The following is a 16,884-nucleotide window of genomic DNA, read 5'->3' as shown; positions in this document are numbered from 1 at the left end:
GGTTTCTGAGAACAATTGATCTAGAGGAAGGTTATAGAGAATGACTTTGGCTAGGTTGGTCAGGAAAGGCCTCTCTGCGGAGATGACATCTAAGGAGAATCTGAGTGCTTTTAACGGCAAAACCAAGTGCGAGGGCCCTGAGAGGTGGGGGAGAGCTTGGTGTTTTGGAGAATAGAAAGGAGGCCAGGGGATCCCTGGGTGGCTCAGCGGTTTAGCGCCTGCCTTTGGCCCAGGGCGCGATCCTGGAGACCCGGGATCGAATCCCACGTCGGGCTCCCGGTGCATGGAGCCTGCTTCTCCCTCTGCCTATGTCTCTGCCTCTCTCTCTCTCTCTGTGTGACTATCATAAATAAATTAAAAAAAAAAAAAAAGAAAAAAGAAAGGAGGCCAGTGAGATTAAAGCCAATGAACAGGGTTTGTTTGAGCTGAGGAAGGAGATGCCTGAGCCAGATGTGACAGACCTTGCTGGCTCTGGTTGGAGTGTAGATTCATCCCAAGTGCGGAGGAGCCATTGGGGGTTTGTTTTTGAAGGGTGGGTGCAGTGGGGGAGGAGGATGTGATCAGATTTACATTACAAGAAGTTCATTCAGGCTTCTGAGGGAAGGACAGATTTTTAGGGCCAGAGTACAAGCAGTGGTCCTGTCTTGAGAGCAGTGGCCTTTGGGAGCAGTCGTGATGGCCTGGGCTCGGGTGAGGTTGTGGGAAGAGGACAGAACTGATATCTCTTGTGGAGATGCATCGCTTAGGTGTGGATATTGCAGGAGGAGAGGCAGCACTCGTTGATGAAGCTTGGCTTAGACACCTGGGTGGCACCAGTGCCATTTATTGGGATGGAGAGGCCCGAGTGGGAGGAAAGCCGAGGGCTGCTGTTGGACGTCTATCAGGGAAGAGTCTGGAGCTCAGCGGGATGATCAGACCAGAGACACACATTTGGGTGCTCTCAGCGTGTCAGTGGTGTTCAGAGCCAGCACATGGGTGAGATCACCATGGCCTGGCGGGTGAAGGGAGCCCCCAGGGAAAGATCCAGGAGACACCAGCACTTAGGGATCAGACAAATAATATAGACCCTGCAGAGGAGACTATGAAGTAGTAGCCAGCAGAGTAGAAGGAAACCCAAGAGAGAGTGAAGTTAAGGAATCTGTAAAGAGAATGTTTCAAGAAAGAGTGAGTGGTTAACCGGGTAAAATGCCCCTAAGACTGGGTAACCGGGTGGCAGAGCAGAGCTTGGCAGTGTGGGACTCACTGGCGACCTTGGCAGTGCAGTTTCAGTAGAGCAGCTGGGATGGAAGACCTGTAGGGTTGGAGAATCCCAAGGGAAGTGAGGAGGGAAGTCGGACCTGTGCGAATAGAGAGATCCTCTGAAAACATTTGTTGTGAAGGATGTAGCGACATGGGTTAGTAGCTGGAGGAGGGCATGGCGTGAAGATTTTCCCTTTAAATGGGCCCTCCTAGAACATGTTTGTATGCTGGTGGGAAAATCTAGTGGAGAGAAAGAGTACAGACAAGAGAGAGAGAAAAAAACTGAATGAGTCCTTGAGAAGGCGAGAGGAGTCAAGGGCAGGGGAAGGTCCAGGCAGGTTGCTGAAAGAGTGCTAGGTACATGAGTTCTGCTGCTGATCACTTTGAGGGTTCCCTCATGCATGCATTCAAGGGCAAGGAGTCAAGGGCAGGGGAAGGTCCAGGCAGGTTGCTGAAAGAGTGCTAGGTACATGAGTTCTGCTGCTGATCACTTTGAGGGTTCCCTCATGCATGCATTCATTTCATGCCCTCAGCTGTCACTGAGCATTTGCATGGCACTGGAGACACACACTTCTGGTCCATACCTCAGAAACCTCCTGGTCTGGTGAAAGCCTTAGTCATGTGGGCAAAGGAAAGCTGAAAAAGATGTGCCCAGGTGCCAAAAGCATGCCCATTGTATCTCCTCCTCTGTTTGGCAAGAAGGAGCCCTATCCTCTTCCCCAATCCTAATACTGAGCATGAGCAGCAGACCTGAGATCTGGTCCATGGGCCTCCCCAGCCCTTTGGCTCACCATTTTTGGGCCATGTAGTGATCCCTTAGGATGCCCATCCCTGATTAGGATGTGCTTTGGGCCATATCCTTCTCATAGCTGCTTGTAGTTGCCTGTGGAGTCCAACCAGGCCTCTGTGCTGCTCCAGGGGACCCAAGAAAGGACTGCCAGCGAGGAGTGTTGAAAGCCATGGAGGTGAGGTGGGGCATGCAAATGGCTGCTTAGCACCCACCTGGGTGGCTTCCCAAGTGTGCACCTATCCCAGGGTACCCACCCTTATTGGGGATTCTGGAGGTAGGTGAGTGGTGAATGAGACATGTATAATCCCTGTTCTCAGGCATCCCAATTCTAGTATATAAACAGCAACAACAGACAAGTAATCAAATAATCAAATAAGACAATTACAGATGGTTATTAAGGGCCGTGAAGGACATGAACAGGGGCTGGTGCCAGAGAGCAGCTGGAGGGGAAGAGGAGGGGTGTGTTCACTGATGTCGGAGGGTCGGAGCAGGCATCTCTGACAAGGTGACCTTTGTAGGGAGCCCTGAGGGATTCAAAGGAGCCAGGATGACTGTTTCATGGAAGTTCTGGTTGGGAATAAGTCTGGTGTGTTTAAAGACAGGTGGGAGAGTGCGGCAGGGGCCCAGAAAGCAAGCAGGTGTTAAGAAAAGGGGCCATAGAAGCAGCCAGCGGCCAGCTCATGTAGGACCTCGTGGGCCATGGTACAGTAGTGTCCTGATTGCATCGTAAGAACTGTGAGAAGCAGTGGGAGAGTTTTCAGCGGGGGAGAATGTGACCCAGCAGGTGCAGAGACTCTAGAGGGGGAAGAGTGACAGCAGGGAGGCCATTCAGGAGGCAGGGGAGGTTGGCAGGTTAGAGGTGGCGCTCCCAGTGTGCCGACGCGTGGGATTGCCAGCCTGTGCCCACCTGCCTGCCAAGCCGCAGCAGTGCAAATGGAGCGCAGCAGTTAGACTGGTGAGGGCCTGGCCAGTCTGGTCCCAGGCAGGGGGACAGGGGACAGGGGGGCCAAGCAGGGCAGCCTGGACTCCCCAGCAAACTGGCCAAGTCCCAGATGAAATCTCACTCCTGGAAGTCAGGCCTTTCTTAGCAGGGAGCAGAGGGGGTGTGCCCTTGCTCTTTTGTCTGTTAGCAGGCGGAGCATCTCAGCACCTGAAGACCACAGGTGTGTGCACAAACGTTCCCTGTTCCTGGCACGGGCTTTGGAATTGATCAGGAAGCCGACGCAGATGCTGTCGTTTCCCATCTGTTCGCTGCATGATCTGAATGTTCCTTTCTGCAGTCCCGGGGGCCCCAGATGCGGGGCTGGTTCACTGTGGTCCTTGGCATGCAGCTGCTTGTAGAGCTGGTGTGCTAATGTGCTGGCATGCCGGGGTTGCCAGCCCAAGAAGCCTCCCCAGGCTCTCAGGTTCAGCTCCCCAGGCGTCTTGGATCCCCCCTGACAGCTGTCAAGGGAGAGAGAGCTGGGTGACTTGGCTGGTGTGATCCAACGCAGCTCTTCCTCAGGCCCCATGGTGCCTCAGCTCCATAGAGCTGTTGCTCCAGACGGTTTGTTTATAATGCTAAACATATCAGATAATTGAAAGCTAATGCTTCTGTCTGGATCACTAGACATAATATGCCTGGATAACAAATCAATTTCCTTATTGCCCTACAAGGCTTCGAAGTCAAATGCACGGCACATTCGTTGTGTATGTGTGTGCCTGTGTGTGCCTGCCTACTCGCGCTCATGCATGCGTGTGTTCCGATGCTGATTTCTTAAGAACTGGAACTCTAGGCTAGTTTCTCCAGGTACTTAGCTCCATACTTCAACTCAGGCCTCCATCCTAGAATCAGAGTCCAGATGAGAGGAGGATAGGAGCCTTGGATCTTGATGGGGAACTGTCTAGAGAGACAGGCATCTGTGCACAGCCTTGCCAGCTAAAGCTCTCGTGTGCTGTGTTGGAGGAGTGGAATGCCCATATACAAAAACATCAGAGAAATGCCCATTCCGGCTGCCTCCTGGTAGGATGCACCTCCAAGAATAGATATGTGGAACATAATATTAATGGCGTATGCCTAGGTACCACCAGGAAAATGTGAATTATTACTGCACCTCCAAGAATACTTCACTTACCTTTCAACCTTAATTATCCAGAAAGAGGATTAGAAACAAAAAAGACAGGGCAAATATCTACCTATTTGTGTGTGTGCATATTTTTATATTCTTCTAGATCTTTATTCAGATTCTATTTACCTTTGTTTATCATTCCAGAAGTAGCAATGAAATCCGCTCTTTCTCACTCTGGTGCTATGCATTAGCACTGAATTGACCAAGACATTGCCTCGTCTAATCCTCACACCAGCTGGATTTCCTATGAGGACACTGAGGACCAGAGAGCCTCGAGAATAACTGGCCTAGGGACATCCAGCTTCCGTCTGCCAGAGCTGGGTGTCTCCTCCTGGTCAGCTTGCTTCAGGGCACCCATGCTTGGCATCTCTGCTCTGAGGGGCTGCAGAGCAGACTAGTGGCAGCATTTTGCAAAGGAGAAAAGGGCCTTGGGAAGGTGTTTGGGCGGGGGGGGGGGGGGTGGCTCACAGCCCCATAGCAAAGGAAGAGTCGCATGGCTGCTGAAAATGGACACAAAAACCATTCAAATTTAGGAATCATGGCAGGGTAGGGCCCTTTGGGTAGGGACACAAATTCTGCATCCTTCAGGAACCTATAGGGGTGTCGCTGGGTGATACAGCTCAGCAGGCCAGTTAGCGTGGTCACGATGATCCAAGATCATCAAGAAAATATAAGTCATGTTCTGTCTACCTTGCTTAAAAAGTCAAGGAGGTGTGTAATGCATTTCAGGGGGAAAAAGAAACATCTAGCAAGGAAGTTGAACATGCAAAGGTTTTGCATTTAAATTTAGTTGTCCGGAAAATTTGGTTATGAAGAACAGCTCGTTAATAGCAGTGAGAAGTCACAGGAAAATAACAGTGATCTTAACAGCAAGAGAGGAGAGAGAAAGGTTGCAAACATGAGGTGATAGTGGCCAGCCATGTGTAGAGGAAGGAAGGATGCCCTCTTGTCCCACCAACCAACCCCTTGTCTGGCCGAATGTCCAGGTGGCGAGGAAGATTCTGTGGAAGGGGGACACCGGTCTTGCCCTTTTCTTGGGCCTCCCCATCAACTTCACACCCCTCGTGATGTAAGGGGGTGGATGTCTCAGTGTTCTAGAGTTTTCTATGTATAGGACTTAAATATTGGAGTTATAAACAACTCTTAAACATATCCACATGACATGTTTTTAATTAAAATATGGACCACACAGTCTGTACCATCTAATTTTTATATGCTTGGAGATTGCCAGTTCATTTCCATATTGGCTCAAGCCAAACAGAAGGGAGGAAGAAAGCTATGGTACAAAAGCACAGTCAAATTTATTCTAGTACAAAGGATTTTTATATTTTCTCTGGATGTTTTAATTAATATTTTACTTGTGCCCCAGCTCATCCCCAGAATGGGTGGGAAGCAGCTCTCTGTGATTTCAGGCCTGGGCCCTGTCACCGTGAGTCACAGGGAGTGGCTTCATTTCTGATATTTCTCCTCCTCGTGAAGAGGCTGGGCACACGCTCGCTCCCTCAGCTCTTGCATACCCTGGTGCACCTGCAGGCAGCAGCATCTTTGACCACAGAGGCTCACCTAGACTTTGTCGAGGTGCCCTGAGCTGTAGCCCTAAGCCTGGCTCTGGCTTGGTTGCTCAGCATTGTCTTGAATTAAGCCTCCCTTCCTCCCTTCTCTCTGGAAAAGTGTTGCACACTCACTCCTCCTGAAGAGTTGTGATTCTGGGGTGTCAGGGAAGAGCAATGGCCAGAGGGGAGGGATGGAGCACTGAGCTGACTCTCTGGATGGAGATGCCATTGTCATGTAAAACAAGCCTTGCAGAAGAGAGACTCTCGGTGGAAGAGGAAGACTCTTCCCCAGTGGGGTCCAGCCAGAGCTGGATGAGAGACTGCTAATGCTCCTGGGATGTGTAACCTGGATTGGGCCATGGTCTAGTGCGCCAAAGAGCCCCTCATTTCCTTTCAAGGAATCTCCTTGACTTGCGGGGGGGCGGGGGGTGGGGTGAGAGCCACAGCTTTTTATTTTCTCCTCTCACCTGGACCCAGGGACCCAGAGGCAAGTTTTTTGGTTGGGCCTGGGGCCTCTTAGTGTTTGCTGCAAAACAGTTATTTTTTAAAAAATATTTTATTGATTTATTTGAGAGAGAGAGAGAGCAAACACACATGGGGGGAGTGGCAGAGGGCAGACTGCCCGCTGAGCAAGGAACCCCATATGGGACTCGATCCCAGGACCCAGAGATCATGACCTGAGGTGAAGGCAGATGCTTCATTACTGAGCCACCCAGGTGCCCCCAAAGCAATCAGTTTTACAACTGTTGCTGTCTGAAGCCGTGGAACATGTTCTTCAGTGGTGATCTTAAGGCAGAAGCTTTATACAAAGTATAAAAAAGTAGGGCTTCCCAGCTATGGACATCTTGGGCCAATTATTCTTTGTTGTGGGGCCTCTGCACATTAGATGTGGCATCATTCGCTTCCTCCCTGTTGTAACCAACAGAAATGTCTGGACACATTTCCCAGTGTACCTTGGGAGGCAGAAGGGCCTCCTGCAGAGAGCCACTGTATAAGAGGTGACGCAGGTGGGGTTACTTTAGTCAGGATGGGAGCCACCTGTCTGTGCCCCCTGCTCCTGATGAGAGCACACTTACGGAGGCTGGAGGTCTCTATGGGGCCAGCCCCACCATGCACTCTGTGCCCGAGCAGACAAACTTGGAATCTTGTAGCTCCGCCGATCGGTGCTCCCGGCATGTCTCTGAGCTCCTCCTCTCCCTCCAGGAGCCGCCTCTGTAAGGATGCCTGGCACAGCCTGGGGCCCTGGAACAGGGTAACCAGCAACTGCCCCACACGGGGTTTGAGTGCCTAACCTTCTTTTAAAAAATGATCATGGGATCCCTGGGTGGCGCAGCAGTTTGGCGCCTGCCTTTGGCCCAGGGCGCGATCCTGGTAGACCAGGGATCGAATCCCACATCGGGCTCCCGGTGCATGGAGCCTGCTTCTCCCTCTGCCTGTGTCTCTGCGCCTCTCTCTCTCTCTGTGACTATCATAAATAAATAAAAATTAAAAAAAAATAAAAAAAAAAGAATTAAAAAAAATGATCATTACGGATTGTTTCTCAAGCGACAAAGTAAGTGCCCCAGGAAGACATCCTGGACACCCAGAAAAAGCGCAACAAAAGGAGAAGCCACATACTACTAGGCCAAGGTAACTGCTGTTTACCATGAACAAAAGCCAACCAAACTTACTGCTGTGTTTATCATATTTGGTATATTTTTAGAGCCTGCCTTCTCCACTTAAGCTTGTAGCACACAGCAGCCAGCAGGTTCCCACAGCTGACCCCCCGGGGCTGGTACCAAGTGGTGAGTCACCGAGAGCTTGGCAGGTGCCCCGCCGATGTCATCCACAAATGTCAGGCTGCACCTTCGCCGCCCTGCCCTTCGCTCAGAACCTGCTCTGAGCTGCCGGCTGTGCATTCCCCGAGCCCGTTCTTGGTTTCTGCTTGAACAGTTTTTCCTGGAGGTCATGAATGACAGATTTACTGCCCCTCTGCTCTTCTGCCACATGGAGTTTTTATCAATGATTGCTGAGAAATGACAACTTCCAGCAGAACCGTGATGCCATTTTTAGCTGGAAAACTGAGAAAAGACTGCTCAGTTTTTCTACAAAGCACAGGGTTAAAAATAAGCATCCTGGCTCACACTCCCTGAGGACTTACTATATGTCCCGAGCTGCCGCTGGGGTTTTTGAACGGGGTCTTTCAGTTCTCACCTCGTTCTGACGCGGGAGGTATTTTATTACCCCATTTGACAGATGAGGAAACCGAGGCACAGACGGTGATGTCACCTGGACAACGAGGCCAGGATATGCGTCCTGGCAGCCTGGCTTGGCTTGAGGCAGGGGTCGGTCGGCAAGCTTCTTCTATAAAAGGCAGGTCTCTGCCACGATTCCTCAACTCCCATCTTTGTAGAGCAAAAGCAGCCACAGACAACAGTAAATGAATGGATGTGAATGCTGAAATTTGAATTTCATGTACTTTTCACATGTCACAAAATAGGATTCTACTTTTGATTTTTTTAAAAAATGTAAAAACTATTCTTAGCTTCAGGCTGTACGAAGACAGGTGGCGGACTAGATTTGGCCCGCAGGCGGTAGCTTGTTGACCTGGCTCGGGAGCGCAGACTCTTCACCATGCTTTGGCACCGTGGCTGTAAAGATGATCTTCCCCCATATAGGGGAGACTCAGACCCAATAGAGGAGGCAGGGGCTGGAGTCTCTTGACCAAGGGAGCCTTTTGCACCCATTGCCCTGCAGTATCTCAGTGTGCACCAGTGTCAGGGAAGGGACAGCTTGCGGCCAGAAGGACATGAGGGATAGAATGCACCAATGATTGACAGCTGAGCCATAATAAAAACACATTTACGGGATTCTCGTGTGGGCTGAGAAAAATGATTTCATTTATTTAAACAGCTGATTGACAGCTGCTGGTTGGGAGCAGATCCGAGTCTACAGCTGGGCTCCCGTGAATGAATGGTTGCCTGTAGGAATAGTGTGATCTCCTTGATGGTTTACCTGGACTGCTGGCCCAGTGAATGCACCTGGGAGCCCCTGGCACGGGCCATTTTGTCCCCCCTTCTGGTATTCCTTTTCACCTGACATGGAGCCAGGGTCCCTGCCTCAGCAGGACCAGACCAAGCAAACTGCCCTGGGGCCGTGAGGCTTCCAGGGAGAAGACTTTGGAGTTGGAATTCAGTCCCGACCTGGCCACCTGGTCCATGTCCCCAGCAGATGCCAGTGTGTCTGGCTGCTCAGCAGGGGCCCCGAGAGAATGTGGTACAAAACGGGCTCTCTGCATACCTTGTCACTGTGCGGCTTTGAAATGCTTCCAGAGGCCCTGGCCACCGCCACCCTGCGGCCTTCCTGGCTCTGGCTCCACTTGGTAGCAGATGGAAGAGCCATGGGTGTGGTGGGGCCAAGGAGGAGATGTCTGGAGAAGGTGGCTGCCACTTTTCTGGCCTCAGTGGTGCAGATGGCTGTGTTGTGGAATGAGCTAAGAGGATACTTTGACCGGGGAGGCCCTGATGGGAGCATCAGATCCCAAGAGGGCAGGGTGAGCAGCAAAGGGCCTTCTCCTAGGCCCGTTGGAGCCCCTTGGGATCGAGGTGTGTATGAATGGTAATTTCTCACACCACTCTAGAGTCAGAAAGGACTTTAACAATCAGTAGTTGGATGATTCTTAATCTGGGGACCCCAAGAACTATCATGGAGGATGTTTGTCCCTGGCATGTGGTCAATATCCAAAAACAAAAACAAAAACAAAAACAAAACAGGAATCAAACCTGTGACAGGCCAGCATCCTTTGCTTACAGAACTTTTGAATTCCTTTGCCTTGGGCTGGAACTTACCCACTGGGTGAACTAGTGCTGATTTGTACCTGTTAATAAAAAGCTCTGGTTAATGGTGATTTATATCTTCGACGAATAAATTGGAGAAGGTGAATTAATTATTACTTAATAAATGTCGTGTGTCTGCTCGACACAAACCTCCTTGAACATGAGGCGTCTTGGGAGAAAGCTCGAAATGGAGATCCTGGTGACGAGGAAGGAGAGAAGCTGCTGATCTAGTCAAACTTTCTCCCTTTGCAAAGGAAGGCACAAGAGGCCCAGAGATGTCAAAGCTCTCGCTCAAAGCCTTTGGTCTTTAGATCCCAGGGGTGAAGCGGAGCTGGGCTTCTTGATCTCATGTTCCTTCTGTGACACTGGGGTGCCTCCTGGTCCCCAGCCTGCCCCCACCTTTCTTGAGTTGGTCTTGCCCAAGCAAGCTATCATAGGAGTTCTTGAACTCGGGGTGGGGTGTGGGGGTTGGACTGCAGTCACCCAAAGGAGGCGGTCAGTGTCTGGACCCTGGGGGACCCCGAAGTGGGTGTGTGCTCTTTCTGAGCTTTTTCACTCAAAAGCCATGCCTGCCAGCAAGCTACCCTCCCTCTCCCCCCTTTTAAAACCGCATCGTTTGTGTTGTCTTCCTGGACAACTGAGAAAAGTGAGCTGTCCTCAGGAAATCCCAAAATGAAAACAAAAGTGAGTGGAAGAAAGCTGGGTTTCAAGTCTTTAAAAAGGAGAGCTTTCTGGAGCCTAGAGGGGTCATGAAATGCTGTCCCCAGGCCAGGTGCTCTGGGTCTCGTGATGATCCCATCAGGTGGGTGTTGCATAAGCCCCATCGTGGAGGGGGAAACCGAGCCTCAGGGACACTTGGCCATGTGACAGAAGACCTGGCTCCCACATGGATGATCCAGGATTTGAACCCAGGTTTTCTGTGGACCTCGGCCGACCTGAACCCTGTCTTTTCGTCCTCCCTTACAGACACATAGAGAACTGGCGAGGTCTGCACACGCTCAACGCCGTGGACATGGAGCTCTACACCGGCCTCCAGAAGCTGTGAGTGCACCAGGTTGTGGGAGGGGTCATGGGTGGCAGGCGGGCGGGGGGTGGCCCTGCCTCTGGGCTGGGTGATGGGTACTGCCAGCTGCCCTCTGGACTGTACTCCTCCGTTCCTCTTTACTAGTAGTAGAGTTGGTTCTACCCACTTAGGGACTGTCCGGGGCTCCAGAGGCCATCCCCTTGCTCTCCTGTATTTCTCCTGAGCCCAGAAGACAAGGGGGCTGTGTGGTCTCACGTAGGGATTCTGTACCCAGGTCCCAGTTAGGACCTGAACCCAGGTCTCCCGACTAAGTGATCATACTCAGCCCCGTGGTTGGCCAGTGGTCCCCCTAGACTGCAGAATTTCCCAGCCTCCTCCTTCACCTCTGGATTTCTGTGCTAGTGGTGGTGGGGGCTTGGGATGGAGGAGGGAATGGGTACAATGCAGGCTGTGGTCCCGTAGTTGCCGGACCAGATTCTTGAGCAGGAGACCTGTTGTTACCTTCTTGCGAGAACGGGTAGATGACAGCTTCCAGCACATCCCAATGTCCCAGGGTCCCAATGGGGCGTGAGCCCACGTGCCCTCCGCGGGGCATGTAGTGATACTGATGATGAGGAATTGTGTTCAGTTCACAGGGGCGGCTGTAGGGCTGGTCTTGGAATGAACTCCAGTCAGCCTTAGTCCAGAGCAGTTGTCTCTCTGCTCCACAAGCTGTGCTGACCCTGTTCTCTCTTTCTCCAGGACCATCAAGAACTCAGGACTTCGGAGCATCCAGCCCAGAGCCTTTGCCAAGAATCCCCACTTGCGCTATATGTGAGTAGAGCTGGGTCCTGGACGGCAGGGACTGGATGTGGAGTACACAGCAGGGAAGGTGCTGAGCAACAGAGACCTGAGGTCTAGGCCTGGCTTTGTCACTGTGTCACTAGGCCTCAGGCTTTTCCTTTTAAAAAGGAGGGTTTGGGATTTGAGGACAACCCTAGACCAGGGCTTACAGGGGAAGTCTGCTGACTCCCAAGTGTGTTTGCTTTTCATTTGTAACTTTATGGGAATGTAAAAAATGAGAAATCCCATTCATCTGCAATGTGAATGCTATACCTCTGAGACCATTTGTAGGTCCGTGTGTGTGTGTTCGCGTGTGCTGCTGTGTGTTGGGTACAGTTGGAAGAAGAGGAAAGGCAAGGCCAGACCAAGCGCCATGTCTAAATAGGTTCTGGGTTCGGTGGAGAAGGACTCAGAGAGTGGAGACACCTGTATATAAGGTCACACTGCTTTGTCTGGGACAAGTTGAGGCCACCTGGCTCCGGGTAGGATTCTTCTCTGTACCATCCTTCCCGCTCTCTTCCCGTTCCTGTCCATGTCTGACGGCGGAGGAGCCTCCTCAGGGTTGGATCCATGGGGGTAGAATCACATGAGCTTGCTGCTTTCTCTCTAAACCTTGTTCTCCATGGACGACTCCAGAATTCATTAGAAGGACTGCCGTGTCCTGGGGAAAAGATGGGCTTGAAAGGAAGCCCGGGAGATGGTCAGGGGAAGCACTAACCCGCTGTGCCCACAGGGGCTGCTTGCTGTCTGGTCACCTCGTCTTCCAGGACAGTGGCTATCTTGGACAACCATTGGGCACGTTCCCCGAGAGAGCAGAAGCAGAGATGGGGAGGGAGGGGTCTGTTGTATTGGGGGCTTAAATGGAGCAGTGATGTACAGGTGAGTCTTTCCGTTGTCCACGTGACTGCTGAACTGGCTGAAGCGCTTTGTGGTTTGCTAATGGGAGGGCAGCCTGCTGGACTGGAGTCCCCTGGGAAGAGTCAGAGCCTCCAAGGGAAGCTCTCAGAAAGTGGCAGAAAAGGAGGAAGAGAAAGGGAAGAGATTCTGGAGGATCGTGGTGGGAGGGATGGTTCTTTTTGGGGGTCCTGGCTCTGCTGTCTGTCCTCTGTGAGCTTTCTCAAGCATACAGTGAATGCTTTACACACACACACACACACACACACACACACACGTAATTGTCAGTGAAAGCTACTGTTGCTGTGTGCTGTGTTTTCGTTCCTCCATCCGGAAATGCCTCGCTGTAACACTGTAAGGCCCTTGCTCAGGGCCTGATGCGTTAGCTCCAGACCTCCCTTCCAGTTGTCTCATTTAGCTGTCACCCCCTTCTTCTCGTCGAGCGACTGTGGTGAGGTTCTCCCAGTGTGTGTTCTTTGCAGCTGGAGGCGTAGCTGGGACTGGAGGAGGGCCTTGGACCAGATGTTCCCTGTGTTTATTTTATTGGGGATTTGGATTTCGATGTAAAACATCCCAGGGGAAGGAGCTTCTGACCTCTGAGAGAAGTCTTTCTTTTCATGCTAACTCACACAAAGTTCGCAAAGCTAAGCGCTCATGGCAGATCAGGTGGGACAGTGGAGGCTGGGGACCACGTGTCCCTGCCAGAGAGACGACCAGCTGACTGCTGCTCTGTGGAAATGGGGCCCTGCGTTGCCAGACTTACTGTTTGTTCCAGGAGAGTTAAAGGTCTAGTGAAACCCCTCAAGTTTTAAATTCTGGCAACTCAAAATAAACCCCCTTGACTCCATGGGCCAAACAAAACGGGCTCCTGGGTAGAGTATGACAAATGGAGTGCCAGTTTGTGGTCTGGGTTGTGCTTGACGGGGAGAAGCTTTCAGCACGGGAGAAGCTCTGCCCCTTTGCTCGAGGACAGTGGGTGGGTGGGTGTTCATGCCCTGGAGACTTCCAGGGCATTGTGTCACCTGCAGCTCTCAGAGAAATCAAGGGGGCTTTGTGACCCATAATGTTTCTTTGGGCCACAGGAGTGGGAACAGGGGTGCATCTTGGGTTACAGGTGTCTCCCAAGTGGAATGTACCAGCACATTACCGTCACTTACCCTTGAGGTCCTGGAAGAAGGCTGTGACCCATGTCTCCTTGAGGATGATCTGGGGTGTGCTGGGTGGTGGCAGTGATAGGCTGGTGTGGCTTTGTAAGATTCCCAAGGTTAAGGGGGCAGAAGGGGTCTGGTTGGAGTAGTTCTGTTAATAATTGCAAGCCTGCCCATGACCTCGTGCCCTGTCTCCTGGAAGCATTGGCCAGTTTTTGCCACAGCACTTGCTGTTGGCGAGAAGGAGGGTTTACTCTCAATCTACCCCCAGTTTGGGCCTGGCTTTGCATCAGGGACCAGTAAGGATGCTCAGCTTGGTATGAGAAACTCAGCACCTGTTGAGGGGCTCTGATGGGCACCGTGGGGCTTCCAGGAGAGCCTGAGGGTCACGGAGGAGTCAAGGGGTCGAGGTGTAAGCCCTGGCTTCATTGATGGGTTTATTTATGAACTATTCCCACTTATGAAGACACACCCCCAATCCCAACTGACTGAATTTCCCGGCAGCTTCAGGACATATTTCTCCTGGCAAATGGGCCAGGTTCCTCTGCTCTCTCACAGCATCTTCTATTTCTGTCCCCTAAATGCGGTTACGAGTCTTCAGGCCCCAGCTGAGCAATCACAAGATGATCACTTACTCCAGCGCTAATTGCTGAGCCCTGGCTTGGCAGCTTTTTATTTTTTCTTTTTCTTTCTTTCTTTCTTTCTTTCTTTCTTTCTTTCTTTCTTTCTTTCTTTCTTTCTTTCTTTTTTCTTTCTTTCTTTCTTTCTTTCTTTCTTTCTTTCTTTCTTTCTTTCTTTCTTTCTTTCTTTCTTTCTTTCTTCCTTCCTTCCTTCCTTCCTTCCTTCCTTCCTTCCTTCTTTCTTTCTTTCTTTCTTTCTTTCTTTCTTTCTTTCTTTCTTTCTTTCTTTCTTTCTTCTTTCTTTCTCTTCCTTCCTTCCTTCCTTCTTTCCTTCCTTCCTTCCTTTCTTTCTTTCCTTCTTTCTTTCTTTCTTTCTTTCTTTCTTTCTTTCTTTCTTTCTTTCTCTTTCTTTTCTTTCTTCCTTTCCTTTCCTTTCCTTTCCTTTCCTTTCCTTTCCTTTCCTTTCCTTTCCTTTCCTTTCCTTTCCTTTCCTTTCCTTTCCTTTTTTTAGGGTGATTGGCTGAGAGGTCTTTTCTTGTCCCCTGTGTACAGAATGAGAAGCAGGAAGTGAAATCATCATCCCTGTACCAGTATCAGGTTGTCCAAATTGTTCTGATTGGCTTGGTTGTCACCTACTTTTAAGCTGCTGTTGCATTACTCAGGGTCTGCTGCTTGCTTGGGCCAGAGAGTGAACCACTGATGTTAAGGCCAAGTTGTCTGTCACAAGGAAGCCTGGGGAAGAGGACTCTTATGTCAGACTTCAAGGTTTATGAGTGACTGAATCCTCTTCTCTTGACTGCTTTGGTGGCCTCTGTGCTTTATTGAGTGCAAGAGAAGGCAGTGTTGATTCCTATACACCAAAGGAGATCCTGTCTGAGAGATGGAATATTCTTGATCTTTAGATCATTTCCTTGATCTTAAACACTTTTGGATTAAGGATTCTTAAGGATAAGGATCTTCCCAGTGGATAATTGGAATCTCTATTTGCTAATCTGCAAAATGGGCACAATACAGTGCCCCCTCTGGATGGGATGTAGGGAGGCTGACACGACTAGAGACACATATGGTACTCCACCCAGTGCCCAGTAAATGGCCAGTGTTCAGAAATGGTTGTTGGTGATAATGATAGTAATTTTTGTTGTTATTTGTGGTGGTGATAATAGAACCAAAGAGGGGCTATCAGTTGGCCTCTATGATGATTCTGACCATAACTTTATTCTGGAAAAGCTATAGATCTGTCCTGCAGTGCTGTCAACCTCCCTGGCATCTGGAATACTCCTCTCCTCGATCTCTCATGTCTCTCTTCCTTGAATACCAATAAACAAAACCCAGTAGGTTCCCTGTTCTCTCCACTTAGTCGCTCTGCTCTAGACCCTCTGAAGATCCTTCTTGACAATATTAGTTTCAGAAAGGACCCGAACAATTCAGCTGACGATCTTACTCTTTGTTTCCATCTGATCGGAGAGTGCATCCATCCGCACTACTGAAATTGTATTGTTTGCCGATTCTGCAGCCCCACCTCTGCAGCTGGCTCATCTCTTCCCTTTTGGGGTTGGTTTTCTCTAGTGTGGCTCATAGGTTGGCCGGATCTCCATAGTCTGGGGTCCCCATAGGCAGAATAATGTGGATGACTGTGAATTGTACTAAAATGGCCGTATGTTCTTTCATCTGTAAAGCACTTCAGGGCTTAGGTTATCTCCTTCAATTCTTATTACTGTCCTGGTGGGGGGTGGGTGGAGGGGGAATGTGAGAGGTAGCCCAAGGGGCAGGCCCAGAGATGGTCTGACTTGTAAGTAGCAGAAGTAGAACTTCCATGAAGTGCTCTGATTCTCTTTCCAGGAATCTTTCCACTATACCTCATGGGCCAGAAGAGGCAGTGTTTTCCACTGAAGCAATTAAATTTCTTTTTCTTATGATGGTTAGAAAATTGCATAAAAAGTGCTGGTATCTGGGTCACCTGGGTGGTTCTGTCGGTGAAGTGTCCGACTCTTGATTTTGGACTCAGATCATGATCTCAGGGTCATGAGTCCGAGCTCTGCATCAGCTGAGTCTGCTTCAGATTCTGTCTCCCCCTCCCTCTGCCCCTCCACCCACCTCTCACTAAACAAACAAACAAACAAAATCTTTTTAAAAAATGCTGGCATCAGGAGAGAAGAAGGAAAGGTTACTGTTCATTGAGAACTTACTGTGTGCCAAGGACCATGCCTGATGCTTTTGCAAAAATATCTCATTCTTCTTGGTAACTGTAGGTTAGAGTTCCGCTATCCCCGTTCCATAGATGGGAACACTGAGGCTCAGAAATCCTAACTGGCTTCCTCAGGTCCACACAGCAGTTAGTAGAACAGCCAAGACCTGGACTCTGATCCCTTTGCCTCTGAAGTCAGTATGCTTTTCGACAACCCAGACGTGTTTGCCTCCCTCTCTTTCTAGTTCTCTAGCAAGAACTCCTTGTGGGGGAGGGGGGCAGTGGGGGAGTCTTTAAAGTTTTATTAGAGAGAGCCTCTGTTTCCCCCTGGGGAGTTATGCACCATCCATCCTCAAAGACCTCTGTTGAGAAAGCTCTGTTTGGTTTCTTTTTCTATTCAGGTCAAATCCTATAACAACAGTTATGTTACAACCCGAATATCTTTATTATAAAAGATTCTTAGCATTCGCCTATGGCTCACTCATTTCCAAGAATATGCAATGTGAGATTCCAGCAAGCCAAAAGAATTTTTATTTAATCCCTTAGAGTTGTTGTGGTCAGATTTCTCTCGTGTTCTGTTTCTCGCTTGTTCTCACAGAGCTCTAGACACCATGTTGTTAACTCCTCTCTGTCGTAAGCAGATGTACACTTGATCTTCAGCTTTCGAAAGCCGGCCCCGAGCTGAC

General features: G+C 50.2%; 1 protein-coding gene across 5 annotated transcripts in view; it reads left to right on the top strand.

The window, feature by feature from the left end:
* NTRK3 (neurotrophic receptor tyrosine kinase 3) overlaps positions 1-16,884 on the top strand; it is a 391,483-nt gene that overhangs the window by 66,945 nt on the left and 307,654 nt on the right. For all 5 annotated transcript variants that reach the window (XM_072799286.1, XM_072799279.1, XM_072799295.1 and 2 more), the window contains 2 exons: positions 10,472-10,546; positions 11,271-11,342. In XM_072799286.1, the coding sequence (XP_072655387.1) occupies positions 10,472-10,546; positions 11,271-11,342 (147 nt within the window). The remainder of the gene's footprint in view (positions 1-10,471; positions 10,547-11,270; positions 11,343-16,884) is intronic.

Source organism: Canis lupus, chromosome 2, assembly GCF_048164855.1.
Source record: "Canis lupus baileyi chromosome 2, mCanLup2.hap1, whole genome shotgun sequence".
In the NCBI taxonomy this organism is placed as follows: Eukaryota; Metazoa; Chordata; class Mammalia; order Carnivora; family Canidae; genus Canis; species Canis lupus.
Note: the sequence above shows the minus strand (reverse complement) of the source record. Positions and strands in the feature narration are given on the sequence as shown.